Genomic DNA, 27,836 nt, shown 5'->3' with positions numbered 1-27,836 from the left:
CTGTACATATCACTTTCTATGCTTACTAGATGTGAACAGGGATTTTTATATGCGGGCATATATAGTATGATCTCGGTGATTTAAGAATAGACATGTCTATAACCACTATTTCAAGTAGTAAATGTCACGAAGCGTGCAACGGGTGGTTCGCGATAACATCCGTGATTAGTTTTCGCTTTCGCTTTATAAGGTCGAATCGACGAGTTAATAGCAAAAAACAATAATTCCGATTCTGCTGGTTCTCGTCGTGGGGGTGACCCAAATAGGGGCCACAGACTACATTCTGCTAATTGAGGACCCCGACATATACACGTCGTGCAGCGAAGGTCCTCCAGGGTCAATTAGCATGAACGAAGCCTTTGATGTTGGCCGCCTGGTTCCGATGTAGACGCCGAGGGAATTCATGTTTCGGGAATTATTACAACCAAATTGAATTTGCCGCGCACTGATCGAATTTCCGTAAGTTTATGCCTTCTTTATGACACTTTAATTAGTTAATTTCTATTTTACGCCAGGATGAATATTATGCACTTTAACCGCGGTATCTGGGCACCGACAGTCTTTAACACGCACACGCCGGACTTTTGCTCTGCGATGTTTGATCCGAATCAATTGTGGTTTAAATAGTGGTTCAAAAATTTTGAAAACCGCGAGGGGATTTAAGAAAAATGTCTCACAGCAACGGGTAAGTGTAGTTACAGTGTAACTGATGTACAAATCCGTTTATAAAGTGTTTTTTTTTTGTTTGAAGCATTTGACCATGTGCTACGAAATAACGGGCGAGGTTGAGAAAGTACGAAAGTAATGATCTCGATCATCTTAGTCCCTTATAGCTGGTCAAAAGTGGTCTTCATTTTCTAATTTTATGTGTACTTGTATATGTAATAAAAGGTCTTTTTTTGTAGTAAAGGTAAAAAGGTATTTTGTGGTAGAAAGATTTATTTTACAATGATTTTAATAAGAACAGTCATCTGTCACAATTCAAAGAAGTTAAAAGAACTGTTGCCAAGTTCCTGATGTGTTTATAATGATCATATGTAATGGGCGACAGGAATCCTTTTCAGCCTATACAATAAATACATTCCTGTTCATAGCTAACAATATTTCTAGTTAATTTTTCCCTTAAAACTTAGGGTTCCCTCTTCCTAATAACAAAATGTTGGTTAGAACAATATTGACTGAGTGAGTACCGATTTTAGACACCGGTTTCCGCACGTAATGCAAGTTTGTATTCAATTTTATCCACATAAAGATCAGCTAGGTTTAAGTATATCAGATATCGCTGGTATTTTAGCAATTAAAACATGTTGACAGAAGTATCCCACAAGGTAATTTTATACAAAGTATAGGGGAATTTTTGATGACATCTGGGATAACAGACAGTTAATGTTTATTTGTAATGAAAACAAACAATATCCGCCAATGTCACTTACTATATAAGATCGGACACAATTTATTAACAGGCAAAAATGTTTGAAATTCTGCTTATGCTGGCTGTGAACTTGGCCACCAGCGTTTGGGCGACGGACTACTACTTGCTGGTCGAGGATCCAGACGTCTACTCACCGTGTACTGATGCCCCGCCCGGTTCGATTAGCATCCCCGAAGCCTTCAACATGGATAATATGGTGTTCGATCTGGACGAAAACGGCATTCATGTTTCGGGGAATGCCACTGTCAAATGGAGCATACCTCGCACCGATCGTGTTTCCGTAATCTTACTGATTCTGCTATACAATACAATACTACACTCCGTTTTCTATTTTCAGGCCGGTTTTCGAGTGATGAAATTCAACCGCGGATCCTGGGAACCCACGGTATTTAGCCAGGTCACGCCAAACTTTTGTGCCGTCCTGTTCGACAAAAATCAATACTGGTACAAATACTGGTTTCAATACGTTGCGAACCATGAGGAGATAAAGCAAAAATGCATCACAACGACAGATGTGGGTATCAAAATGTATAAGCCTAGTTTCCGGTTGAAAAAGTCTTGATATTTTAGACCGTGCTGGTGCATAACCCATTCACTATGCAATTGCGTTTGGATAACGTTAACGGCGTATCTTTTCGAGGACGCTATAAAGCTGTATTTACCTTTGAAGCTTTCGATGAAAAGAACCAGAGGCGACCAACTTCCTTGTGCTTCGAATTCAGAGGCGAGGTTGAAAAAGTAAAAAAGTAATAAAGTAATAAAATAAATCTTTGAAAAAATACTAAAATGAGCATCACCTACGCTTAAAATAATAGTAGTTTATTAGCTTAAGGAAATAACAATCAAAAATAGTTTGGAAGTATTGTTTTTATTTATTTATTATAGTATTAGTGTTTCAAAATATTATAAAAAATGATTTAATATTTAAAAATAGATCAGTATTTTTTTTATTCCAATAAAAAGTGGAGAGGAACGAGGGTTTATGGTTAATTTTTTAGCTTACAGCTTTTCAGAGTTTAGTTAAAGTTTGACTCAGCGAAAGCCGGTTTTTAGTTCTTATATTTAATCAAAAATGCTATGATCAAATCGCACCCAACATATTTTAAAATAAGCAAACATGTTATATATACACTATATAAAACCCAATACTGCAATTTTTGTGTACAATTTAACTCTCAAAAAAATCTCGCATAAAATCGCTGACAAAAACTCAAAAAATTTAAGCTTTACCTTTAAAGTATTAGGTAAAACCAAATGCATTTTTAAAAACGAAAATATATAAAAGTATCGTACCTAATATATGCCTTATCAGTTCTTTTTTTTTTATTGACAAATATTCTGGGGTCCCAAAAGAATTCCATTTATATGTTGTTTACGAGTAAATTGTATGCATTTGGACTATAAAAAACTGTGTGCGTGCAAAGAGTACTGGCGATGACATTTGGGATAACTGACATTGTATGATAAATACGTAGTCAACTCAACAGTTCCCCCTATTGGCACTTACTATATAAGGTTGGCTTAACGATCTGTTGGCAGGTAAAATGGATCGAGTATTTCTGATTCTCTCTGTGGTTGTGACCAGCAATTGGGCCACAGACTATAACCTCTTGCCCGAGGACCCGGATTTGTATGTGCCATGCACAGACGGGCCTCCTGGATCGTTTGGACTTAGCGAAGCCGTCGACATGACCAACATAGTGATCGACCAGGATCCCGACGGCATTCATATATCGGGAAACTGCACTGTCGTCTGGAATATACCCCTCACCGATCGCATTGCTGTAAATTTGCTTCACTTTAACTTAATGGAGTGGACCTAAATGAATTACACTTGCAGGCCAGGATGGTTGTGATGCACTATGACCGCGGTACCTGGGAACCTACTGTGTTCAGTATCCACACACCAAACATTTGCCAGGTGATGTTCGATGAGGATCAATACTGGTTCAAAAACTGGTTTAAACATTTTGCTAATCGCGAGGAAATCAGCGAGAAGTGCCTCGGTACGAAAGGCGTAAGTTTTGGTCAGCTTTCTGCTGCGAATCCTTCACCAAAGACGTCTCCTTTCAGACCGTTCTGGTATACAATCCATTTACTGTAAGACCGCGTCTGGAGAACATACATGGCCCCATTTTTAATGGTCGCTACAAGGCGGTGGTTACCTTTGAACCGTACGACGAAAATAACATAAAACGACCGTCTTCTCTGTGCTTCGAGATCAGAGGCGAGGCCGAGAGGATAAAAAATTTTAAAATTTAAGATTTCGTTTTTATTCAATTGTGCTATTTAGCTGCAAAGTGCCTAAAGCCTATTGGTTTTTTTTAATACACAGTGCTTTTAAGGCAGAGCATGCCGAAATAAAAATGATGTTGGTTAGATTAAAGTTTGTTTTGAACTATATCTAAATTAGTATACCCTCGCTGAGGGCATTATAACTTCAGTCAAAAGTTTGCATGGCAGTGAAGGAGACATTTCCAACCCTATAAAGTACATACAAGTAGTCCGTCCGTCCGTCCGCCAGTCTACCATTTCTTCGCGAACTAGTCTCTCAGTTTATAAGCTATCTAAACGAAACTTTCCCAAAACTTGAATTTCTGTTGCAGGTAGCATATAAGTCGGAAGGAGCGAAAAAAAAGTTTGCTTCTCTTCTTGTCTTATAAAATTTCATCATTTAAGTTGTTTATGCAAAAATGTCACTAAAATAAGAGTATTCAATTGTAAGACAAAAGTATCAAAATAAAACTTGTGTGATAATAAACTATAGTATATTAAAGTATATATAATTAATATTTGTTACCTATTACATACATGTCATTATATGTACAATAATAAATCTCGGTGTGTTGAACACGACCTCATTCTTGGAATTTCGTTATCACTCTAAGTAGTAATTTAACATGACAGGGCTGAGAAACCTGTTTTTTAACCCTGTCACGTTAAATTACAAATTGTAGTAATCAAAATAATACAAATTGTGTCAATCATGTTAAATGTTACAAGAATATTGTAGGCATTTCACACAAATTGAATGCCTACTTTTAGGCACCACCAAACAAAGGTCATAGGTCTTTTGAAGTGATTGCCTTATTTTTCAAATATAAAATTACAAAAAAAAATCTCTCTACTGTTTTGGGTATGAGGATCCGTAGCCAAATAGTTGCACTACAGCAAAAATATCATAGGTTTCGGCAAGACAATTCAGTTCGGTCATTATTTAGAATTAAAGAATCCGTAAAATATTCCTTTTTAGGTCTTTAAGATAATTTTTCTCGAAAACTGAAGGTGATGGAGAAATTCCAAGAATGAGGCCTTGTTCAGCACACCGAGATTTATTAGGCCTATATAGTTGTACCAATTTATTTTTTCATCGACCTCGATTTTCTGCACAGTGTTATCTTTGTGCGTGCAAGAAATCTGACGATGACATTTGGGGTTGCGGAATGATTAATACTGGTCCAAATATTGGTGGAAAAATATTCGGAACAGCGAGGAGGTTCAGGAAAAATGCCTAAAATAGGAGGATGTAAGGCAAGATTATTGTTGAGCCCTCTTGTCGTTTATAAACGCGTTGGATTTCAGACCCTTCCTGTGCTTGATCCGTTCGTCATGGTACTGCGTCTGGAAAAGTATTTGACAAAAATAATTTTCGGCGACGGACATCCTTATGCTTCGATATCAAGGGCGAGCTTGAGCAGATAAAAAATTAATTACCTGAACTCCGCAAATGTGTTTTTTTTCTATATTTTTTAAACCTTTTTTGTTATATTCTAACCATTTAAAAATATATTAAAAACTTACCCATATGCTGCAAAAATCTCAACAATAAGCCTTTCTTAGGTTATTTTTGTATAAATTACCGACAACGTAGTGATGCAAAATATGATTTTTATGTATGGAAATATGTTTTAAGATGGCATCCGGATCTAGTTTGTCCATTTAAAATACATAAGCGATAATGTTTTGTTGGTATAAGAGTAGGGACAGATAATCTTGATGCATGCAGAGTGTGATTTTGGGTTGAGTTCTTCGGATTACGCACAGTGTATTGTAATTTCTATTTTACGCATATAAGATTTATATAACAAAAGTGTTGTTTTTAATGATTAATTAATGTTCTCTTTCAGAATAAGTTTGCATTATCCTATTTGTTCAGTTCACCAACTATAAAGTTAGTACTTAGATATCAAAATAAATGATTGAAAATGTCGAAACCCAGCACGAAAACATTGACATTCAACACAATCTGTCGTAGGAAACACATCCAAAAATCGAAACAGAGAAAATGGCGAAAAGGCACCATAATAAACCTTCTGCACCTTTCAGTGCTGCTGGGGTCAGGGAAGTGGTACAAAAGAAGTACCCGTTGGCTGAGTATAAGGAGAAGATCAATAGCCTGTTTCCGCTGCCACAGAGGCCAGCGGACATGTGCCACGATGCGTTCCTGAAAAAGCTCCTGGAGCCATATGTCCTGGAGACCAAAAAAGAAGTTCGCGCCGTGAGGATGTCCGACTCTTCCACGGAAGGCATTGAGGAGGATCCGAACGAGGCCTTTCGCGCGAGGATGTACAGGACGGACTATACAGCGCGGGCCAGTGTATGGATGTCCAGGGGCACCACGGTCAGCGCCACCAAGTCGATTCTCAGTCCCGAGCAACGCGACTCGGCCGCCTTGACCACGCAGATGTTCAAGGTGCGGTTCGCCAACCTGATATCGGACTTCCGGAACGTGTGCATCATCTACCAGCTGCTGCAGCTGCAGGAGATCCTTAATGTAATGCGGGAATATCCTCCGGCCGGCACCAATCCCAATGACACCATATTCGGCTGGTCCTACAAGCAGAATCTAAAGCGATTCGAACAGCAAACGAACACCGTCTATGTGGACATTCTGGAGAAGAACAAATCGGAGGCCACGCTCGACGACCTCAAGTTCTATGTGGATCTTGGGGAGCTAATCGGTCTGGTGCAGGCTCTTCTGGAAGACGTTATCGGCGACAGAGATCTCTGTGCTCCGCGTGGCTTTATGGAACTTCTCAAGTGAGTGGGCTATATAAAGAAAAAAAGAACAGATATTTAAGAAAATGTCTAAAGAACTATGTATTAAGTGGTTTGGCCTTATTGTATTACTTAGAGATACCCAGGTGGACATCGACAAACTTATTGCCGTGCCCTACGAGACAATAATGCGCGAACACGACACGTTAGTTGAGGAGGATGCGAAAAAGAATCGGGTTGGAAAATTCCACAATCCTAAATTGGTTGCCAAACAGCACGCCCTCAACAAGGAGCGATTCCAGATCGACTGTGAGTTAATCCAACCTAGAGGAATACTCATTGAACATTTTGCAACTGTTAATGTTTTCCATTTGCTGCACAGATATGAGCCCCATAGAATCTCGCTATAAAGTGAATTGGACCCACGATAATGTGGAACAGGCACAATATATTGACTTCCTTCGGTGCAAGGTTTGTGCTTTTTAAAAACCCTTCTCAACCAAACGTACCCAAATATTATAAGGCCGGATTTCTAAGTCTTAAAAACATAAACTCACTAGATTTCCAAGGGAACGAATAAAATCCTTAACTTTTGAATTTTATTTTTAAAGGGGCTTTGATGGACTTTGTGTCCTGCTTTGCTTATTTTTAAAAACTTTGCCGGCAAGGGTAAATAGATTTTTTTGGTTTTACAATTTTATTAAGAAAGTTCTACTGTCTTTAACAAAACTCACAACTATCCTTTAAAAATTAATATCTAAGCTACCGACAAATTTTGGTGCCAATTATAACCCATATCTTACCTTTGCTTGTCGTTTATTACAATACCAATGATCCCATTTCTATTAATAAGGTCATTTCCGATGAGTTGGACAAAATTGAAGAGCTCACCCGCAAGGATTCGAATGTGTGGAGAAGCTGCCACTTGGAGTATGTGACCATGATCGAACAGTACAAAACTCGCATTAATTCGGTGCAGAAGGCGTACGACGACGATATGGAAACAGCCGAAAATATGCTACAGGCCACCATTAACAAGGTGAACAAGTGCAAGGAGGACCTCAGGCTGTACAAAGAAAAGATAGAAGTTTTCCACGTGAAAATTCAAGAGGTTCGCGATAAGTTAGCAAAGGAGGCAGAAAAGGAACGTGCCCGTTTGTCAGCGGTAAGTAATACATAATATATATAATATATATGAAAAGAAAATTTATATAACAGGCTCGAGCTTCGAAGAGAATGTCCAGGATATTGGCGAAGCAGAAGGAAGAGAAAAAGGCCGCCGCAAAACAGGCCAAGTTGGAAAAAAGGCTGGCAAGGCGGAATAAAAGTGTAGTTCAAGTCCCTGCCCCAGTACCAGACCCAACAGATTAAATAGCTTGTAGCTCAACATGAAAATTACAATAATGTTTATAGAAGACAAATTGGTTTTGTAACTTTTTGCCTACAATAAAATTTATTAATTCCAGAAACTAAATTTGTATATAGATATATGTTGTATATAGTTCTGTAATCTGTTCAAATTTCTTTGCTTGACATAAAATAGTTTATCTATATAGATCAAATATCTTTCGCCCAAGTTCTGTCTGTCTCTCTGTCTTACTTTCTAACACATTGCCCTGTTTACAGCATTTTCGGTCTCACTAATTTATAGATATACATACACATAACTACACTAGATACAATTATATTCAATTTTGTTGTTTGATTTTGGAAGAAAAGGGTCCATTTAGAAACTAAAACTTTATACATGTGGTTTATACACAACGAAATCAGCGCAAGAAAAAACTGTACTTAGATTAGTAACTAGGACTAACAAACTAAACAAGTAAATGGCTTAGTCTAGGTGTAAACTTTAATTATAATAACCAACTAGTTTTGCATAATATCAAAATGAAAACCGCTCACAAAGTTAACACATAAAACACATGATTTCCTTACACACAATTTGGTTAGGTCTGTTACTAAAACTAAACATTAATCAAGCTGAGGATTAGGATGAGGGATTTCCGAGTGGGCTGCTCCTTAATTGTTGGCATGCGCCGTGCGCAGTTTGGCCCTAACGTTCAGATACTCGGGATTCACGTACTGCCGCTCCTCGGCGTCCTCCTGATCCTGTTTCTGGGCTGCCGCCTCGTGCTTCTGTGCCCGTTCCATGATCACACGCCCGAGTTCTCCTTTCAGGCCGGGAATTCCTCCAACAATTTCCGCATCCGGTGAATGCTGTTCGGCGGCAGCATGTCGCTCCTTTTGCTTGTCGTAGGCACGTTGCAGTTCCGATTTTTGGTTCAGCACGCTCTTTCCCCTGGAATAATGTTTGATAAATGACAATAAATAAGTGATTTTATGAAAAAGACATTAATTCACTGAACTGTTTTGTTACTCTTATATAAACTGTTTATGTTTAGGTAATTGCCCACACTTAAAGTCTGCAATAAAAAAAACTTTTGTTTTCCGTTGCGTTATGGCTTAAAAAATCTTTAGTTTTCCTTTGTTTTAAACTCGTTTTATTACTTTTAAAAATTTGGAAATTTTTAGTTTTTATATTTAAGTTAATAATAATAATAGTGAAGATAATAGTAATTTGTTTATAAGTTAACAAGTTCAATAGTTGCCTATTAGTTGAATGTATTTTTGGAACCGTCTGGAAAGTTTTTAATATTCATATTTAACAAGAAAAGTTAAAGTTTACAAATTATATACAGTTCTAAAAAGTCGAGTGAAATCAAGATTAATTTGTGGACACCACTACTCACACTCTGGCATTGAACTTGAGCTCCCGATGCAGCTCCTTGCGATCGATGTTCTCCATGCAAGGATTGATGAGCTTCTTGGGCAGGATCAGTCCATCGGAGTCCGTCTGGACGCCAGTGGGCGTGGCCGGCGGGGAGCTGGTCATGGACATCATCGTTCCGGCCGCGTTCTCAGCCTCCGCCAGACTGTGCCTGAATGCTGTGTCTGAAAGATAGATGCAGAGAGTTCAGCGATTAGTGAATGGATTCGCCTTCTTTCCCACTCGCTGACTACACAGGAAGAAATTATTTCTTCTTTATATTAATTTTAAGAAACATAAAAAATTACTATTTATTTTAACAGCTACAGTTTTACACAAAAGTGGTTGGATATTTTTACTTACAGCACCAATTTGTGCAAACAATTGATTCATTCTATTAATTTATTTACAATTCAGGAAATATTTTGTAAAAAATCTATGCTTTGCTTATCTTATGGCCCCTCTAACTTGTAACAACTTTGAAAGATTAATAATTATATTTCTATCTGTGTACAGCTGGTCGATGTCCCCTCTTTTGACTGTGCCAAAGTTTAATTGGCACTTGGCCTTCCCCTCACAAATCAGTTCGGGCCTTAACCACCCAACAATGCACATAATAACCGCTCAAGAACCCAAGAAAACCAAACAAAAGACGTCTAAAGCTTCGTCGTTTATTAAGGTTAAATATTTCTCCTCATTCATGTCATTGTCAATTTGTTATTACAAAAAAGAAAAAAAGCAGCCAGCGACTGCTGTAAAACCGTAAAAAAAAAATTTATGAGAGGCAGAGGCACAGAAACTCGATTCAAGTCAGCGGTAAAGTTCTTTCCGACTGTATTCTTCTTGTTCTTGTTCTTGTTCTGCTTCTGCTGTTCTTTTTGTAAATTTTTTACTGAACCGTCACCAACGATGAACTTCTTTTGTTCACCCATCATATTAACCCACATCGTGGCGAACTAGTTAGTCGCTTGAAGCCCAAAACCTAAACTAGATTAATAGCCGATGATAAGGTACAGAAGAAAATAAATACAAAAAAAAAAAAAAAGAAATAGTGCTGAAAGGGCAATGACATGGCCAAAATGGCTTCGCAACTGAGATGAAAATCGCAATGAGTTCAGTGGGTAGAATTTAAAATGGAATTTGCTGACTGCTGCGTCGGGGAACTGTGCCAAAAAATCGCAATCTGAATAAATTTGTATAAATCTATGATAATCTAGCAAATGCAAGTGTACCAAGCTTAACAAGTTTATCAACTATTGAGGCCGATTATTTTTGCCGATAGACAAATTTCCATATAATAAATAAACTGTTATTAATAAAATAAATTAAATAAAAACCACTTGTTCACTTGTTGGTGAATAACCATTTGAGTACCAAAAAATTGTTAGCTAAGGCAATTATTAAACAAAAAGCTAATTCAAATGGTAAATGTGAAAAATTATATTATTTTTTTTTAATTTTTTATACATTTATTGAACTATTAAAATTTCTTATATAGCATTCAGGCCACATAACTTAAATTGACAAACTAGTTCACACGAGTCTCAACATTTCTTCGTGAGGGTTAACCAACCTTAATTGGCATCTCCGCTCAGAGTTCACGTTCGACAATCAATCAATCAATTTCATCAGAGTCATTTCAGACAATTCCACTGAATTATGCTTTATTCAATGTTCAACAAACCTCCGAATCTCTTGTTTGCCGACTCTAATGGCCATGAAATCGCTAGTCTCTAGTCTTCCACCTTTAACATTTTGTGGCCCTCGGGGTAAAAAGTGACAAAACCAGCATTATCAGCAACTGCATTATGCTAATCAAGGTGTCCCATATGTGGCCCAATCGGAAATCGCATGCAAATCCGTTTTGATTGATTTTTCTTCGATTTCAAATAAAAATTAGCATTCGCCGACTCTGTCCTGGTAATTTGCATTTACATTTGCAGCGATGTCTGGTCTGGGTTATTCTGATAGTTTTCCTTAGATTGACCCGATGCAACCAAAAAAGGAAATGGGGAAAGTTCAGATCGGTGTAGAAGTTTGGAATACCCAAATGGAATGGTAAATAAGAATTTTAGTTAATAAATGTAGGGAAAACCAAAATCCTAATTCTTAATTTTAATTACATTAAATACATTTTAAAAATTTGTAAAGATAATTTCAACAAAAAAGTAATATTAAATCAAAAGAAATGGTGTTGAAGAGTAAGCTTTAAAAATGTAACTAGGATGAGGGAAACCTTAATCCTAATTCCTACTTTTAATTACATAAGTTACATTTTTAATAATTTTTATAATAATTTCAACAAAAAAGTAATATTAAATCCGAAGAAATGCTGTTGAAGAGTAAAGTAAGCTTTAAAAATGTAAGGCATCTGAAATTGTCTTTCAAATTAAAATACTCAAAGTTGCGAGGGTATTTTCATTAGCTTCAGACGGGCTTCACTTCACTTACGATGTCCATCGCCGTACAACAAGTTTTCACTTGCGCAATCGAGTGATTTGACTCGCAGACCCCCTCCTTAACCCCTTCACGCCCCACACTCTGATAGAAAATTGTGCGCGACTCGCTTCCATGTGGGTTAATGAGTTGCACATGTACTGTGGGGTTGGGTGTGAAATTAACGCAAATGAAATAAACGGCGGGCACTCCATAAGGGACCCAGTCGAAGAAGAAGACACAACCCCGTGGACAGCCCACTCCAGCCAGGCTAATTATATGCAATTTGTTTTCACCGAATGACCGGAGGCGACCCACTCTAAGCCCCACAAATCAAGACAACATTGGAGTGCATTGTGTATACAATTTATGATATGGCATAGGGCTCTGAATTATTATAAAGTGCGGTCTCCAAACGAAAGTTTTCTTTCAAAGCAGCCTATCCATTTAACCGGGTTGAGGGACCAACAAGCCATGACAGCACACTTAAAGGCAAACCATTGTCATGGGGGGTTAACTAGCTCATTTCGTACAAAGGGCAATTTTCTGGATCTCGAGTTAAGAGTTTTCGAATCAAAAGGGCCCTTGTCTATTACATTTTATTCAAAACTGCAGTAAATAGTAAAAGTACATTTTAAAACAATAAGAATGTTGTTTCTGACCCCTTTGATTTAAATGTAGACTTTAAAATAATAATATTTATACTGCTTTAAAACAAAAAACTTTTCAATAACTTAACTAATTTGCTTAACATTTTTATTAAACAATGATTGATGATTAGTATTGAAGAAACCTTTAAAATTCAACATTGAAATGTGTCTTAAAATAAATAAGTGACTTCACTTAAAATCTTTTCAAAGGTTCAAGACCAATTTTCAAAGTTTTCTAATTTTTTATTCAATTGCCTTTTCAGATGCCTTTGCATTTTTCAAAGACCCAATTTCCACATAAATAAATCGCAAGCCCAAATACCTAAGACCTTTGAGCTTCTTTCAACCTTATCAGCCATGTGTGATGGCATGTCTTTTCCGAATTTTCTACACTTTTACCCGTGTTCAGTGGCAGTACTTAATCACTTTACACCATTGCCGAAAGCCAAGTCGGTGGAAAACCAAAACAAAAAGACGATTTCACTGACTGGGAGAAGTGTGTACCTCTTTTGTCTGCCCACAAGAATGGCTTGAATAGAGCGATGTATAAATGAACGAATGTGTGAATATATAAGCCAATGAATTATTCACGCGGCAGACTCTCGTCTCAACTCACTTTCAAAGATGGACATGCGGTTCATGATGTTACTGGAAATATTCGACGAGGGTCGTTGCATTTCGTTTTTTTTTTTTTTTGGTTTATCAATGGCACTATTAATGCGAACTCAAATTTGTGTTAAACGGCACACTTGAATTTCTTTTAAATGGTCAAGTACATTTATGTTTTAAGGGCAAAACAATCAAGTGCTTGCTGCGCCTAGTAGGTTCTTTGAACAGCTGAGGTGTTGCTGGTGGTAAGTGTTTTGCAGTTGGTGGCCAATTGTGGCTCACATCTTAGTAACACAGTGACTTTCGCTTTCCCCGACGTTCTTATCAACGCAACAAACGGCTAAAAACTGCGAGTCGAGAAGGAAAATGTTGGTAACCGGACCCCTGCAATCGATTGCTGCTGCTGCTGCTGCTGTTGTTGCTGTTGCTGCTGCTGCAACTTTGTGCAGTGCGACGCCAACACGTAACGCGTTTGGCTCGCTATTTTAGGCTTCCTCATTTGCAGCAGCTAACCAAACACGGCGGGTTGGAAAACGGGGTTGGGTTTGGGGTTTGGGGTTAGGGCTGTATTGGGCGTTTTTTTTTTATACGCCGCCGGACTGGCTTATGCAAGCCCAACAAACGACCAAACAACAGCTGACCCAGATATGCATTTCAGCCACGAACAGAACGGAATACTTAGAACGAAACGTAGCCGCCAGCGGTGGGTTAAAGCCAAAACGGATTAAATCCTTCAAAAAGTGAAAGCTCTTTGTTCTCAATCAAAAACCTCATCCCTCGGAAGCCTGCACATGCTCGTATGAGCCCCGTATTATCTATATAACTAGCACCGAACATAGTCGGAGATTTAAATACTTTTACCTGGATTTTGAAAAAAGGATGATTTTATTTAAAGTTCAACAAATGGTTGATAGCCCATAAAATGTTACTAATAATATCCGATAAAATATACATTTTCAAGAAAAAAAGTTTTAATCATTTTTTGGGGTTTAAAATATATAAAATGCTGATAAATAATTAGAAATATTCCTTAATATTTAACGACTTTGTCCAGGTTTTAATTTAAACATTTATTAAACCATTATTAAATTAATTTCATTAATGGAAATTAAATAAAAATAGGAAATAAATTTCATTAATGGAAATAGGTTGTATTTACTACTGCATTTTACTAAATAAGTTGTTATAAATTAAAAAATAAACAAAAATTTAAAATAATATGTATATAAATTATAGAATCCAGATATATTAAGCAACTCCTTTGGATACTTAAATATTTTTGTAAGTATGGAAGGTAAAAAGCATATAAATTATAGGTTCCAAGACAGAGCATTGATTTACGATACCCTCATATTTTAGCGCATTATGTCAGCTGGCAAAAGGATGTTGCATGTTGGATGTGGCATTTGGCAGTGGCAGCTGTGGGCGGCAGCCTTGACCCGACGCTCCCACCCGTCTGCATAAAGGACACACGTGTGCAGGATAACAAAGCCCCCACGACAAGGGGATCGAGGGGTGGGGCAGCCTCCTACCGGCAGGAGCTTTTTCGGAAGCTTCGCACTCTCGTTCTCTTTCTATTTCTATTTCTGTATCCATCTCTCGGGGATTCTGTAGGAGCATCGGCAGCCTCGTCCTGGGGAAGAAAATGGAAAATCGACAGCCAACGGCGAGCGTTTTCCAGCTTCCGTTTCCTGGCCGCCTGGTGCTAATTGGCTCCATGGAGAAAATGGCCGCTCCACACACAACACAAACAAAGCAGAGACCCCACCATCCCCTTAGCCCCTTTTCCCAAATCGACCGACCTCGTTCTTAAGATGGAAGTCTAAGACATGGACCAACTTCTTGGATGGCGTACCGAAAAAAGAAAGGGAAGGACTTTTAGCAGAGGAAGTTGCAGCCACTCCAGTATTTCTCCAACCAAAAGAGGGGAGGTTGGCCAGGGTGGGTGGGGTTTCTCGGCGGGTGGGGCGGTGGTGGGGCCAAAGGGGCGGAACAGGGAGCCCGCCATTGAGCAACTCTAACTCAAATACTCCGCCTCAAATCAACCGGCGAGCAGCAAAGGGCACAAGCTGGATGCCATACAGGAGCAACAGGAGTCGTTAAACAGGAGCTATGACGTCAGCAACAGGATAAGACAGAGACAGCCAGAGTGCGAAAGCTATTACACAGAGAAATCATTTTGATGGTATTTCTTAAATATTTTCATTTAACACAACACAAAACCAAATTTAAGAAATAATTTTAAATAAAATAATATTGTTTCTACTTTCAAATGTACCCTACTTAATAATTGTAACATATATTTATAAAGGTAAAGTAGGGTAAATTTGAAAAAAAAAACTCTTACCTTTAATATATTGTTGACATGATTTTTTTTAGGACTTATCTTGGTAACTACAAATCCAATTGACTTAAACATTTATAATGAAATTGAATGTTAGGCTATTTTTAAGTACCTCAAAATGTATATGTAAAAATGTATGTAAAATATTTTAACATTTGCATTTAATTTTTTTGTGTGCAGAGAGCTTTTAGTTGTCTTTAAAGCTTGTGTCACATGCATTTTGCCTCTCTGTCTCGCTCTGCATACCTTCTCCTTCTGTGATGTCATATATTCATCGACCCTTGGGGAACCCTCGCTCGTGCTCTCTCGCTCTCGCCTGGGGTTTGTGCGAAAAACATCAATAAATAGATTTCCCTGATTTTTCAACAGGATAGCAGAAATGGCAGCAAAAGTCAGCAAACATACAATCACAAGTCTCTACCAAAAACCCACCCAAGCCTCCCCCTGATTTCACTTAACCTCCTGATGCATAAACATTCGCCATCAGCCATTTAAGCTTTGGGTATTGTGTTTCTAGATGGGGGCTCGTCGGCTGTCTTCCTGTGGCTGCTTATGGGTTAATCAGCTGTGCGTGTAGTCAGGGGTTAAGGAGGTTTCCTTGCTAATTTCTATAGGAGTAATGGGGTTCTTCAAAAAAAAATTGCGGTTGGCTCTATCTATTTGTTTACCACTAAGTGAGTGTGTTTGCCTGCTCTAAATATTTACACAACCAGGCCAGAAACAACAGAAATAGAAACAGGCCAAAACAGTTCAATAAATAAACCAGCAATTGAAACTTGTATTATGGCTAAAAGCAAATTTGTGTATTTTGAGGATTTTTCGCAAAGAGTTTTTACACTTCTCAGTTGGATTTAAATCACTTTTAAATATGCAGAAATAGTTACATTTACATATAAGATATTGACCAGTTTTTTGGAGTTTAAACTTTTCTTTTGTGTTCGAACTTAGTTGGTAAGAACTTATACGGGAAAAGTTTTTGTGGTTATTTGTATGAAATTATGATTCGAAAAATATGAAACTTTGGAATAATCTGATAAAAATGTATCAAAAGAGAAAAAAACAAAATAATTTTCATAACTCGAACTCTGGAAGTAACCATCCACCAAAAAAAATATGAGTTATGGAGAGTTCAAATTATAAAACACATTTCAAGTACATTTTTGATCTCTATTGCCAATAGAACTATTCGACTTATAAAGACTTCGAGTCACAGATATACATCTATAGTTTAAAAACAAATCGAAAAACACTTATAGCATTGATTTAAAATATATAAGTAAGACCTTTAATTTAATTTTAAATCAAATCGGAGGATAATTGATAGATAACAGAATTATCATCAGTAAACTTATCAAATTAGATTTTCAAAACTAGTTATTTGGCATCCTAAAATTGATTTCCGTTTAAATTGTATAAAAGATCGTTTACTTCTTGAGATTTTTTGTCAAATATTTTTACATTTTCCTGACCCGACCTAGATAATCCCTCGCACTTGTGTCATGGAACCTAATTGTCGGTAGGCTCTGTGCCAGCTAACCAAACCCCACAGACTTCGCCTCATTGTAGGCGCGTGTTAGTCATAGAAATTTTATATTTACTATTTATTTGTGTTTGGCACATTGACTTGTGTTTGTCTGCTAACAAACCGCACGCAAGGCTATCCCTGTTAACTACAAGCCAGCACCCCCATTTCATTTGTAGTTCCTATTTCTCTCTTTTTTCCTTTAATTTTAATGGCGTGTTAGAATTTATTGGCCACGTTTAGTCGGCTGTTTAGGCCCCACGCCCATCGCTAATTATCCGGCAGGTGAGTCATGAAATTAGCTAATCTGCCACGCCCCCTCACCGCCGCCTCCTGTGGTCAATCACCCAGCGGGAGATGCAACCACAGGAAGTCGTCCAAGTGGCTTAAGGCATTCGGCAATGTAAGTCAGTCATTCCCCAGCTGCAAAGTGGCTTACCGGCTTTCACCTGCCCCGCCCCCTTCAACGCTCCTCCCTAAACTGTCCGCTTCAGTCACTCATTCAGTCACTCATTCAGTCATTCATTCAGTCGCAGCCACTAATTTTCCGCGTCGACATCGTTTGTCGTCTTGTACGCGCTTTTAATAACAATTTTCAGTTTAATTTCTTTCATTTTTTTTCGCTTTTAAAATTTTTTTGTTTTTGTTTTTTGGTTAAGCGGCTTGACAAGTGGACATAAATATAAAAAAAAAAAACCGGTCAAAGCCCAGTCAAAGTCCACAAACCGAAAACAGTTGGCATTGCGCAATGGGAAAGCCTCGTAAAATACAACCTGGGAACGAGGCTCTATATAGTTACTCGGAATAGGGGGGAAACTTTCCGAAAAACTCCCCAACAAACTCCCTGAATAACTGACCTTTTCTTGAAATTAGCTGTGGCTCCAACAGCGATGAATTCCTAGAAATCGGAGCCCAGGCAGAAAATGCATTTCTAAATCTAAACAGCGATTTGCTTTATAAACAAAGGCAACAGAACAACTCAGCAGCCCCACACATGTGGCATTCCAAATTCAACATTCCGCATAAACAATAACACGAACAATTTGACCGACCCCACACCACAGTCAGAATTTTTGAACAATAAACAGAAAATTTGTTTTTGCCGCGAGTCGGAAACGTTTATAGCTCGAACAACTAGAAGTAAAAGCCGGTAAAGGTTCTGTCTAAAAATACCTAGTATGTTGTAAATCTATTCTACAAATTTTTAATATTATATATGTGGAGCTCTAATATTCTGGCAATATTTGGATTAAAACTAAAATTCGAACATTTATTTTAAAAGTTTTTATTAAATGAAATGTATCCCTCCAACCAACAACTAATCCAAATTGAATATTTAAAATATTTTTTTCTGGGAGTATTAAATTTCTTTACTTTTATAAAACCAATATACCCTCTATAATCAAAAATACTGAGTAGCAAGGGGCGCTGAGCGAGTCCATTAAAAGAATTTCGTAATCGAAATCCCGCATCGAGCCAATCAAGCTAAAAATTCAGAACCATAGCCCACATGCGGGTGCAAAACGCTTATCAGCCGGAATAATAATAGCTTGGACAAGAACGAAAGCCACACGAAATAAATTTATTAAACATTTTTATGATTGCTCTTCATTTCAGTGCTTTTGTTTTCAGAGCTTTATGGAAATTTGTTACTATTTGATGTAGCTAAATAATCTCTATTGCTGTTGGGGATAACCGATTATTTTTAAGCAAATATTTGACCATGAATGAACACTATGCGCATACGTCAGTTCAGATAAAAAGTTATTTGCTTATCTGAATTTAAGAAATCATAAAAGTTAAATATCCACATGGCAAATGCTGAACACTGTAAAAAAACTTTAATAGCTTTAAGTGTAAAACTTTTGGCTGTTCTGTATAAATATCATTAGGTTTTATGCCTCCATTTACGAATGGAATGTTGTAAGTTTTTTTGTCTATTTTATTGATACTAAATAGGGCACATAAAAATGTGTTCTTTATGGTGCACAAACAAATGTTTATATTGTGGAACTAAAGGAAAACAAGAAAGCCGAAGTTCATATACCTTTCCAGCTATTGCAAAAATGAAATATTCTTGAAAACATTTAAACTTTGATTTAGTTGCGTATACGTTTAAAAGCAGTGAAGCTATGATTCGATCGTTGTTAGCGTTTTCTGATTTAAACTAATTAAAAAGCGTAGTTCTGAACTATCAAGTTATTACTATGTGAAAAAGAATAAAAAAAAAATTAAAAAATAAAGTCAATTTTTTTTAAATTTTTTTTTTTTTTATATTTTGGTTGTTCCTATGGGAACTATATGATATAGTCGCCCGATTTTGATCAACTTTAAATCGTAATTCTGACATTTTTAACTATTCCTATATTTCAAAGAACTAAGGAAAAAAATTAAAAAACAGCAAAGCTATATTATTTTCATTTATTGTTCCGATTGTTCCTATGGGAGCTATATGCTATAGTCGTCCGAGTTCGTGTTGAGTTTATAAATAATTTCATAACTCAGTCAAATTCATCGAAATCTCTGAGTAAGAATCTTTAAATAGTTAAAGCATCACGCCTGGTGATTTCATTTCAGGCATATTCACCCAAAATCAAATTTCTATATGAATATGATTATGGCTGCATTTATGACATAATTTGAGAGTCGTTAAATTTAAATTCCTCGGATGCCGTGTATCGAAATGGGTCGTAATGCGATTATTTAATATTCAATCGACACAATGCAACCCCAACCCCCTAGGAAAATAATTTTCATTCAGCGGCGGCGACTTAACAAGAAATAGCTTTAAATCATAATGCGTGTAAATGAGCATTACAACAAAATGGCCTTGACAACCCGAAAAACCAGTAACAACAATGTCCAATAGCAACAAGCATCAAATTAGCCAAACAAAGCAGAAAAACAAAAACATTTTACGCGCTCTCAGACAGCAATAATCATTTTAAATAGTTTAAAAAAATGAGTTTAAAAAAGTTTATATAAGCCACCAGACGCTGAAGAAATTGCAGCACTTAACGAATAAAAATCTGTTGTTTTACCAACCGGCTTAAAAAAAGCTAAAAACAATTAAAAGCGTTAAAAAGCATTCCAAGCCTTTCACTCTTTTTTCACTCGCTTATCTTCCATGACCGACCAAAATCATTTGCCTAGCCGATCTCGTAAAAAAACCTCAATTGAAATGTTGTATTATTTGATAACTCCATTAATACCTCGAAAACAACAACAACAAATTAATCAGTGGCGGAAACGAAACAAACTGCGCTAAGCGAAAGAAATCAAATGGAACCAATCAAAGGAAAGTAAAACAAATTTGCATAAAAAAACACATTAATCAAAGAAGATTTATAGAGGAAACTATAGTTGTATGGCTTTAATTGAAACCAAAACAAACCGAAATAGTATTTTGTGAATAACAAGTATTATAGAAAGTGACGAAGGATATATTTTCTGACGCTTTAATGTAAAAGTGAAAGAAATATGCAATCGATTAAAATACAATTTTATAAATCTTTTTTAAAATAATTAAAGAAATCGGTTCCTAACAAAACAGCTGTTAAAATTATTGCTTTTAAAAAAATATAAAAATAACATACATATGTCGGCGAAAATGAATATATTTCATTTTCAGTTGAACCCATTAATATAGACATATCTTTTGTATGCTGACGTCACCCGAAGGCATTCCAAGGAATTTACATTTACTTATTGTTATTTCACAATGTTTTCTTGTTCTCGTTTCCTATCCTTTTTTCTTTTTGACACTCTCTTTTGGCCTTTTTACTTATTTGTTGCTTTTTGCTCGTTTTTTTGTATCGCATGCAACAAGTTTCCTACATTGGAATATCAAAAATGTTCACAGGAAACCATCAAAATGCGCAGCGCGAAGTCGAAAATTGAACAAGGCTCTTTCTCATGACTCTCTCTCTCTCTTTCTCTTTCTCTCTTTCGCTATATCTCTTTCTCAAGTGGGCGTGTGTGTGTTTTGGGGTGTTGTGTTCATGTATTGCCCTCTGCTCTCTGCTCTTTTCTCCGCACTTTTACCAATTTTCTCCACTTTTACGCTGCCTATGAAAGGCCTCGCGTCATTGCACTTCGTGTTGTTGTTGTTGCGAACGAGGGGGTGGTGGGTGACGGACAATCAACGCACACATGGAAGAAAAGAAAAGATGTACCCCCAAAACGTTAAAGAGTGGGAAATGCGTCACAGGGTTGCCAATGGCAGGGAGCCAAACAAATGTAAAGAAAATTATTGGGGGTGGCTTGCGAACAGTGGGGCATGGAAAATTTATCCACAGCTGTTAATGCAATTATCACCCCACAGCAATGCTCAAAGTGCCATGAATTGCAGTAAACTGTCAATTACGTCTGTTAGATAATTCAATTTTCCCATAAGCGAACCAGTGCAAATTTGTATGAATTTTATAGCAGGATGCACCTTATCGATTTATTCCAAATTAATTGCATTTTTTATATCTTTTTTATTTATAAATAAAAAAAAAATGGTATCTGACAAATGCTAAAGGTTTCTGTTTTTAATAAATATCAAAAGTTGGTACATATTTATGTTTATACAAGTATAAATAAATCAGGATTTATAACAAAGGATATATAAACTCTTTAAAATTAAAAGCTTGTTATCAAATTTAAGACAACATTTCTATTGGAGTTACTTTTAGATATTTTTTTACAGATTTGGGTATGGTACTAATAATTATTTTAAGTTTATTTGTAAGCGTAAGCACATTTTTCTAAATATACTTTGAACGCTTTAAGCAAGCAAGCAAAATTATCAATTACAGCTGTTCATTTGTTGCTCATTTATGATTGCGGTACAATATTGATTCAAAAAAATAGTTTCTTCAAGTGTTCATCTGTTAAAAGGTGTTTAGCATTAAACTTGCAACTTGAAACATTGTTAATTGGCTAACCCAGAAAATCAGCAAAGGGTAACCATAGATCGACCTTGAAGATAGCCACAGTACATAGCCAGGCAGACTTATGGTGTAACAAATTTCCATATTCAATGCGATTCGGCACACTGTGACTGCGACTTACAGTGCGACTATGACCGATGACGAGATCGGCATAAACATAAACCATTGGCAACCGACTACGATGAAGATGGAGGAAAACAAGACAATTCGACTGTCGACGGTTTGCCGCGGTTGAAAAGTCAAAGTCAAATGCAAGACATAATACAATAAAACAATCCAACTACAAGAAACAAGAGCAACAACGGCGGACGAACAATAATTGCAGAAAAGGAAAACAAGTTTTCACTTTTATATTTTTGAGTTACTCAGGTTGCCTCTACTCGATGGTGGGGGCATTCATTTCCAAACGCGATTCAATTGCAGTTGGATGGTTGTTGCTTTCGTTGTTGTAGTTGTTGGTTGTCGCTTGGGCAAATTGTGGCCATAATGATGAATTGCATAAGCCGGATTCGTAATCAGTTACTACGACCGCTTCAGTTGCTCATCCGCTTTTGGTCATACAGTCCACTTCCCCAAGTCGAAATTTTTTTATTAACGATTTTCTTGTTCAAGGTTCAAAATTCCCAACCGCTGATTTGTCAAGCAGAAATTTGCATCCAAACATTAGTTAAAACATTTTCGTTTCTTTTTTGATAACTAAGCACATGAATATTTTTCAGCCATACGAATTCTCAATACAATTTTTGCGATAACAAAATAATTTCTTAGAAAAAGAACTGTTTTTTTTTTTGGTTTTTATTAAATGATTTTTGACTTTAACGTTTTACCACTCGAGCTAATTACTCCTAAGTTAAGATCACAGCTTTTATCATAGCCAAGCTCCCCTGTAATAGCGTTGATCTGGCAAAAACCTGATGCCACTCTCCTTATCTCAGGCTCCCCTCTTTTTCCTCAGATGTTAGCAGGAGTTGTCGATCTTTTCGGGGAGCCAGCTTATCGGGCTTGCGAATTACGCGCATTTAAAAATCTCCACACAAAACATGACCATAAAAGGAGTTGCTTGGCAACCCAAAAAAAAAAAAAAAAACAAACAAAACATCAACGAAACGTACACAAATGGCTATTTGTGGCGTAGAAAAACAACAACACTTAGTGCGATGATTACGTATCAAGCACATGGCCGACGCCCCTACTTATTTTGCACCCTCCGTCATAAAATAATCGCCCCTCCCCCAGCAGTCAAAAAACTTTTCATTCATTCACCCAACGCCTGCTTGCTCCCAATTTACCCTTTCCGTTATGCATATATCGACATTCAGCCAAAAGTTAACAACCTTTGCTCATCTACTCATTATCAATGAGATAAGGTGAAGTTGAAGTTCTGTGGAATAATATTTGAGGAACTAATATTTTATTTTAGATAACTATAAAAGTCCAATTATCTTATAAAAAAGGAAGGTGATTACATTTTAAAGACCATAAAATGCAAAAAATTAACTTACTTATATAATTTTTATTGCATTTAAGCTTTATGCTTGGTATTCTGGCTACCAAAATTGCTCCCAAAACAAAAAACTTCATATAAAAAAAGGCACAACATTTTATAAAGTTAATAAAGATAAGGTTGAAACCTAATTATAATTGAACAATAAATTGTTTACAATATAAATTCAAATTAAATAATAAAAAGTTTGATAAGTATAAAGCCATTATATTTTCTTAATAACCCATATTTATAGTAATTTTTGTTTAGAGTATTCGCCGATCGGGTTGGTCCCATTTCCTATCTGTTCTTTTTGACTTTGATATCTAGGTTGTATGGCCTTGCTGCCTACTTTTTTGTGTAGCTTTTTTTGCAAATCTAATCCAAATGGGAAGCGAACACCAGAAATGGGAATGTGTTTTCAATTGGAATTTACATGCCATGTTATCTAGCTGACCTAATCGTTATTTGAGCAAACAAATGTAAAGCGCAAAAATGAATTTCCCGCTACAATGGCGATAAATTTAAAGCTTGTTTTTCAGGGCTTGTGCATGGCAATGAATTTGTTTTTTTGAATTAGTTAAATCAGTAAAATGGTCTTTGCATAGAAACGATGCAAATCTTTTAAAGCCATCTGTGCAAATTTTAAATGTTCAACAGCTGCTGGAATTTGCAAAGCTTCAAAATTTGCTCTCTTCATTAAAAATTTTTGATGTGTCAAGAGGCTTAGGATGGTCCATCAATCAAGTCCAGATTAATAGCGTGCAATCGCGTTCAATATTTTTTTTATTTTTTTTTTTTCGTTAGGTGTCTGAGCTCATCAGTGACAATTTATCAATCATTAACCCAACCCAAATGGGCAACCATGTGATGAGGACGAGGGTTAACCATCCAAAGAGGACAAAAAAAAAACCAGTAATTAGAAATTCATAGATAAAATCAAGTGAAATATGAAGCCCCATATATGTACATATAATTTAAACATATGAGTGGGCAATACCAAAAAAAAATCCACTTTGGGTCTGAGAGACAGAGAGAGAGAGAGAGAGATGGATGAGAGGGCTCCCAAAGGGCTGTGGACACAGACACCATCCCCCCATGCGAGTGAGCGAGATAGTACCCATGGACATGCTAATCACGAACACAACGAAACAATATGAACAAAACAAAACCGAAAAAGAACGAGAGAAACCCACAAATAAAACTCGATTCAACAAAATCCGCTGTTGCCTGCTGACGTTTCTCGGCGCCTGTTCAAATAAGTTTCAAATTTTGACAAATAAAACCATGGTTTTGTAATTTACGAGCATTCCGAGCTATTTTCATAATGATTGAGCGCGAGTTGAGTGGAGTGTTTGCAGTCCTCGATTCTCGGCTTGTCGGGTTCTCGGGTCCCAGTTCCCAGGGGAGTGAAATAAAAAAAATAAAATAAGGACCTCTCCATGTCTCTTATTTATCCTTCTTCTCTTTCTGGCCCAGCCTCACAAGCCGTGCAATAAAACGGGATTATGAACGAGTGTGTTTTCGGTGTCTACTGTTTGTTTGTGTATACCCAGACAGTAGTAATTCCCTAAACAATTTTTTTGAAAAATTCTTTTTGGTGTTGATCTAGAAACAAAAACACCCAATCTCTCAAGATGTTAATATACATATTTACAGTTTGGAAAATGTACAAGGTATTAAAAAAAACTTTGTATATTTGGTACGTTTCAATTGGCTCAATTGTCAATAAAAATGTGTAAACGTGCTTCCAGTTTCATTAGGTAAAAATGAGTGTTACACCTTAGCGAAGTTCTACTGTAGGTAGGGAGCCCTTTTTTAACCAGTTGGTAGGAACTATGAGGTTGCTTCGGGTGCAGGCTGGAAGGGGTAGTTGTTGGTGCCTAAAGAAGCTGCAAGCGACGGACGGAATGTGTCTAGACGTTTGATTACCGGGACAGACGCGGACGCAGACGCAGATGCAGATGCCGCGAGGTCGTGGCACAGTGGACTTAAACCGAAGTTTAAGCTAGACTCTAATCGTAATTGCCCCCGATTCTTTATGCCACTTTATTGGTTTTTCGGGCTTGGCCTGACTCGAGCTGACATAAAGTGTTTGTTTATCAGCTTTTTTCCGTTCCCAGGCGGTCATTGTTAATGTGTCTGTTGGTCTTGTCATCTATGACACAGTGGTGTGAAGTAGATAATGGGATAAGTGCTAAAATGGGTGGGTAATTAGGTTGGGGTTTTATGGCATTGCTTCCGAAGGCGATTAGACCATTCAAAGACCCATATTATTATTTTCCAGTGTCAAGAATTCAGATTCCTATTGTATAAGTTAAAAACAAAACCGGTTTCAAAGAACAGTAAAATTTATCAATGTATAACAAACGCTAGCAACATCAATTTGAATGTTTTTAAAAATCGATGCCTTTCAAATACACTCTTCTTTTAACAAATTAAATAAAAACTATTTTTCTCATTATGTAAGCACTTGAATATTTTATTTAAACCTACTTTACTTATTCCGAGGATCAGACGATTTAGTCATTATGTAAACACATCTTGAGATAAAAACCACCCCAGATTAGAAAAACTATAATAAATTTTCGCACAATAATCAGCTATACCCGGTTTATAGCGTTAAGACTCGAAGATTATTAGAAAACAAGGATCTACGGTAACCAATCCGGTTTACGGATTACGCCATCAAGCCGGTTTTTTAACCCGGTTCTGTCCCAGCTCAAATCGCATTCCTAAATTTGCTACACGCTATCAGTTTTGGGTTCTCAATTCTCAAGGTAACTCGATGCTGCCCAATTCCCGTGACAGGAAAGAAGGCACGTAATCTTGTTCAGGGTTGTTAGCAAACAGAATCAAGGCTCTTTTCTACCTGACTACATTCGACATTTGCGCATATTATTCAAAGCGTCAGTTTTTTTCCCATTTCGTCACAGTGCATTAATCAGCATTGTGTTCCTTTGTTTAATTGTGCGCATTTCAAATCCCTTATTTCACAATGAGTAAAATATATTTAAATTGCTTAATATAATATCTGAGAGATTGCAAATCATACTAAATGAGTTCTTAACTATCTTGTTTTATTTATAAAATTGTTTTTATAGAGTCTTTTATATATAATAACATGACAGCATATTACTTAAAGATTTTGATTTAACAAGTTTTTGCATAGTATTTGTTAACTCTAAAAACAAGTTACAAAAACAAACAGATAAACAGACTTAAAGTTTGCAAGGATATTAAGACCTATGACAACCACTGTGCCTCAAAAATCAAGGACTCTCGATGGTTGAGCTAAATTTTTTACACATTTGCGGGTTACTTTTTGCACAAAGGTCAAAGAGGCGCAAATCAAAAGGCGAGCCATTGAACGGGGGCCTTGACTTTTGCACTTTTTTCCAAAAGTTGTTTGCAGCACAGGACAGGACATATGTATAGCAATCAGACGAAGGACAAGCATGCGAAAAACATAAAGCAAAATACCGAAAGTCGTACTAAACTCACCACGAATGCCACAAGAGCCTGCTTAAATGTGTGGTGAAATCCCGTCGGAGGGTTGGGGGTGATGGAGGTAAAGGTGGATAAACTGGAATTTCTGCCTTTCGACGATGTTTTGATTTTTCGCTATCTCTCTTTCTTCCTCTTTCGCTCAGCTGCTTCTGCTTTTTGGTTTGTTTATGTGTAATCCTTTTGTTTCTTTCGCTTTTGGCGCGCAATTTTCTTTTGTTGTTTTTGCTCTTTTTTTATGCTGCTAGGCAATTTGCAATGCAATTTTTCAACACACGCGAAACCGTTTTGTTGTTGCTTTTGTTGTTGTTGTGTTGGCCGTGTGATTGCGGTTATATCTTTGGCAATTTTTTTTCACAATTTGCATTTCACGTTTTTTTGCAGCAGCTTCGACGACTTTGACTTTGTTGCACAAACACACTGAAAAACACAGACAAAACAACAAAACAATCCGAGGAAGCTGCTGGCGTCTTTTTTCTTTGAATTTTTTCCAAGATTACAAATCTGATTTTACTGCCTGATTTATTATAGTTGAGAAAGTCTATCTTTATTTCCGCCGTCATTCATTCGAGCACAATGTATGTTTACATTAATGTAGCATCACAAAAATATTTGTTTTGTATGAAACGTGTTATTTAGCGCGACAAATCGGGTCTCCGATGTTTTCATATCTCCAGGTTCTTGTTTTTGTTTTTCGTGTTCATTTTTCGCTCAATTACAGATTGTGTTGTTTGCGAGTTGCTTTTATAGATTTTTCGCTGATTCATGTTGCAGCAGCATGTTGCTGTGCTCTCTTTTGCTCTTTTTTGCTCTCCCACGCTCTCGCAACATTAGCAGCGATTTTAACCGATTTAGCCAGGTCATGCACCATAAATGGAAGTTTGTAAATTGTAGTGCCTTTTAAAAAATAAAATAAAACAAGAGAAAAAGCAAACTTCGGCAAGCCGAAGTTCATATACACTTGCAGCTATTTTAAAAATTCAATATTCTTAAAACATAAAGTGCCGTTTTATACTGTTCGTGTCGGCCTCTGCCGTCGTGCTGCTGCTGCGCTGCCCGCAAGGTTTATCCTATGCCTCAGAGACATTAGCCGCGGCCATAAATACTTCTAGGGGGCTATCGCTTTGAAACTTGTGCTAAAAATCTAG

The 27,836-nt window shown here is 36.9% G+C and overlaps 4 protein-coding genes across 5 annotated transcripts; 3 read left to right on the top strand and 1 right to left on the bottom strand.

Moving 5' to 3' along the window:
• The first annotated feature begins 566 nt into the window (after window positions 1–566).
• LOC128262093 (uncharacterized) lies at window positions 567–2,215 on the top strand. Its single transcript, XM_052996144.1, has 4 exons — window positions 567–685; window positions 1,464–1,712; window positions 1,770–1,946; window positions 2,003–2,215. The coding sequence occupies exons 2-4, from the start codon at window positions 1,470–1,472 to the stop codon at window positions 2,180–2,182; spliced, it is 600 nt and encodes a 199-aa protein (XP_052852104.1). The 5' UTR covers window positions 567–685; window positions 1,464–1,469; the 3' UTR covers window positions 2,183–2,215.
• Window positions 2,216–2,856: 641 nt separating this feature from the next.
• On the top strand, window positions 2,857–3,942 carry LOC128261934 (uncharacterized). Its single transcript, XM_052995889.1, has 3 exons — window positions 2,857–3,216; window positions 3,273–3,449; window positions 3,506–3,942. The coding sequence occupies exons 1-3, from the start codon at window positions 2,977–2,979 to the stop codon at window positions 3,692–3,694; spliced, it is 606 nt and encodes a 201-aa protein (XP_052851849.1). The 5' UTR covers window positions 2,857–2,976; the 3' UTR covers window positions 3,695–3,942.
• Window positions 3,943–5,659: 1,717 nt separating this feature from the next.
• Window positions 5,660–7,891, top strand: LOC128261631 (uncharacterized). Its single transcript, XM_052995413.1, has 5 exons — window positions 5,660–6,472; window positions 6,567–6,739; window positions 6,813–6,901; window positions 7,284–7,595; window positions 7,649–7,891. Exons 1-5 carry the CDS (start codon window positions 5,718–5,720, stop codon window positions 7,799–7,801), a joined length of 1,482 nt encoding a protein of 493 aa, XP_052851373.1. The 5' UTR covers window positions 5,660–5,717; the 3' UTR covers window positions 7,802–7,891.
• LOC128261632 (protein FAM107B) lies at window positions 7,856–27,416 on the bottom strand. 2 transcript variants are annotated; one of them, XM_052995415.1, is made up of 3 exons: window positions 26,686–27,416; window positions 9,184–9,385; window positions 7,856–8,732 (listed from the first exon to the last, which is right to left on the bottom strand). In XM_052995415.1, the coding sequence occupies exons 2-3, from the start codon at window positions 9,333–9,335 to the stop codon at window positions 8,453–8,455; spliced, it is 432 nt and encodes a 143-aa protein (XP_052851375.1). In that variant the 5' UTR covers window positions 9,336–9,385; window positions 26,686–27,416; the 3' UTR covers window positions 7,856–8,452. The 2 variants fall into 2 exon arrangements, with proteins under 2 accessions (XP_052851375.1, XP_052851374.1); XM_052995414.1 differs by lacking the exon at window positions 26,686–27,416 and adding an exon at window positions 12,903–13,246.
• Between the last annotated feature and the right edge of the window lie 420 nt (window positions 27,417–27,836).

Source organism: Drosophila gunungcola, unplaced genomic scaffold (genome assembly GCF_025200985.1).
Source record: "Drosophila gunungcola strain Sukarami unplaced genomic scaffold, Dgunungcola_SK_2 000001F, whole genome shotgun sequence".
In the NCBI taxonomy this organism is placed as follows: Eukaryota; Metazoa; Arthropoda; class Insecta; order Diptera; family Drosophilidae; genus Drosophila; species Drosophila gunungcola.
Note: the sequence above shows the minus strand (reverse complement) of the source record. Positions and strands in the feature narration are given on the sequence as shown.

What these genes read in the sequence shown, in the direction of transcription:
- LOC128262093 (XM_052996144.1), top strand. Translation starts at nt 1,470, where the DNA reads ATGTTTGAAATTCTGCTTATGCTGGCTGTGAACTTGGCCACCAGCGTT. An exon ending in CTCGCACCGATCGTGTTTCC is followed by an intron (nt 1,713 to 1,769) that starts GTAATCTTACTG and finishes TTCTATTTTCAG; the next exon opens with GCCGGTTTTCGAGTGATGAA. An exon ending in AATGCATCACAACGACAGAT is followed by an intron (nt 1,947 to 2,002) that starts GTGGGTATCAAA and finishes TTGATATTTTAG; the next exon opens with ACCGTGCTGGTGCATAACCC.
- LOC128261934 (XM_052995889.1), top strand. Translation starts at nt 2,977, where the DNA reads ATGGATCGAGTATTTCTGATTCTCTCTGTGGTTGTGACCAGCAATTGG. An exon ending in CCCTCACCGATCGCATTGCT is followed by an intron (nt 3,217 to 3,272) that starts GTAAATTTGCTT and finishes TTACACTTGCAG; the next exon opens with GCCAGGATGGTTGTGATGCA. An exon ending in AGTGCCTCGGTACGAAAGGC is followed by an intron (nt 3,450 to 3,505) that starts GTAAGTTTTGGT and finishes GTCTCCTTTCAG; the next exon opens with ACCGTTCTGGTATACAATCC.
- LOC128261631 (XM_052995413.1), top strand. Translation starts at nt 5,718, where the DNA reads ATGGCGAAAAGGCACCATAATAAACCTTCTGCACCTTTCAGTGCTGCT. An exon ending in GGCTTTATGGAACTTCTCAA is followed by an intron (nt 6,473 to 6,566) that starts GTGAGTGGGCTA and finishes TGTATTACTTAG; the next exon opens with AGATACCCAGGTGGACATCG. An exon ending in TTGACTTCCTTCGGTGCAAG is followed by an intron (nt 6,902 to 7,283) that starts GTTTGTGCTTTT and finishes TCTATTAATAAG; the next exon opens with GTCATTTCCGATGAGTTGGA.
- LOC128261632 (XM_052995414.1), bottom strand. Translation starts at nt 12,963, where the DNA reads ATGCAACGACCCTCGTCGAATATTTCCAGTAACATCATGAACCGCATG. An exon ending in CCGCATGTCCATCTTTGAAA is followed by an intron (nt 9,386 to 12,902) that starts GTGAGTTGAGAC and finishes TCTATCTTTCAG; the next exon opens with ACACAGCATTCAGGCACAGT. An exon ending in CTCAAGTTCAATGCCAGAGT is followed by an intron (nt 8,733 to 9,183) that starts GTGAGTAGTGGT and finishes ACATTATTCCAG; the next exon opens with GGGAAAGAGCGTGCTGAACC.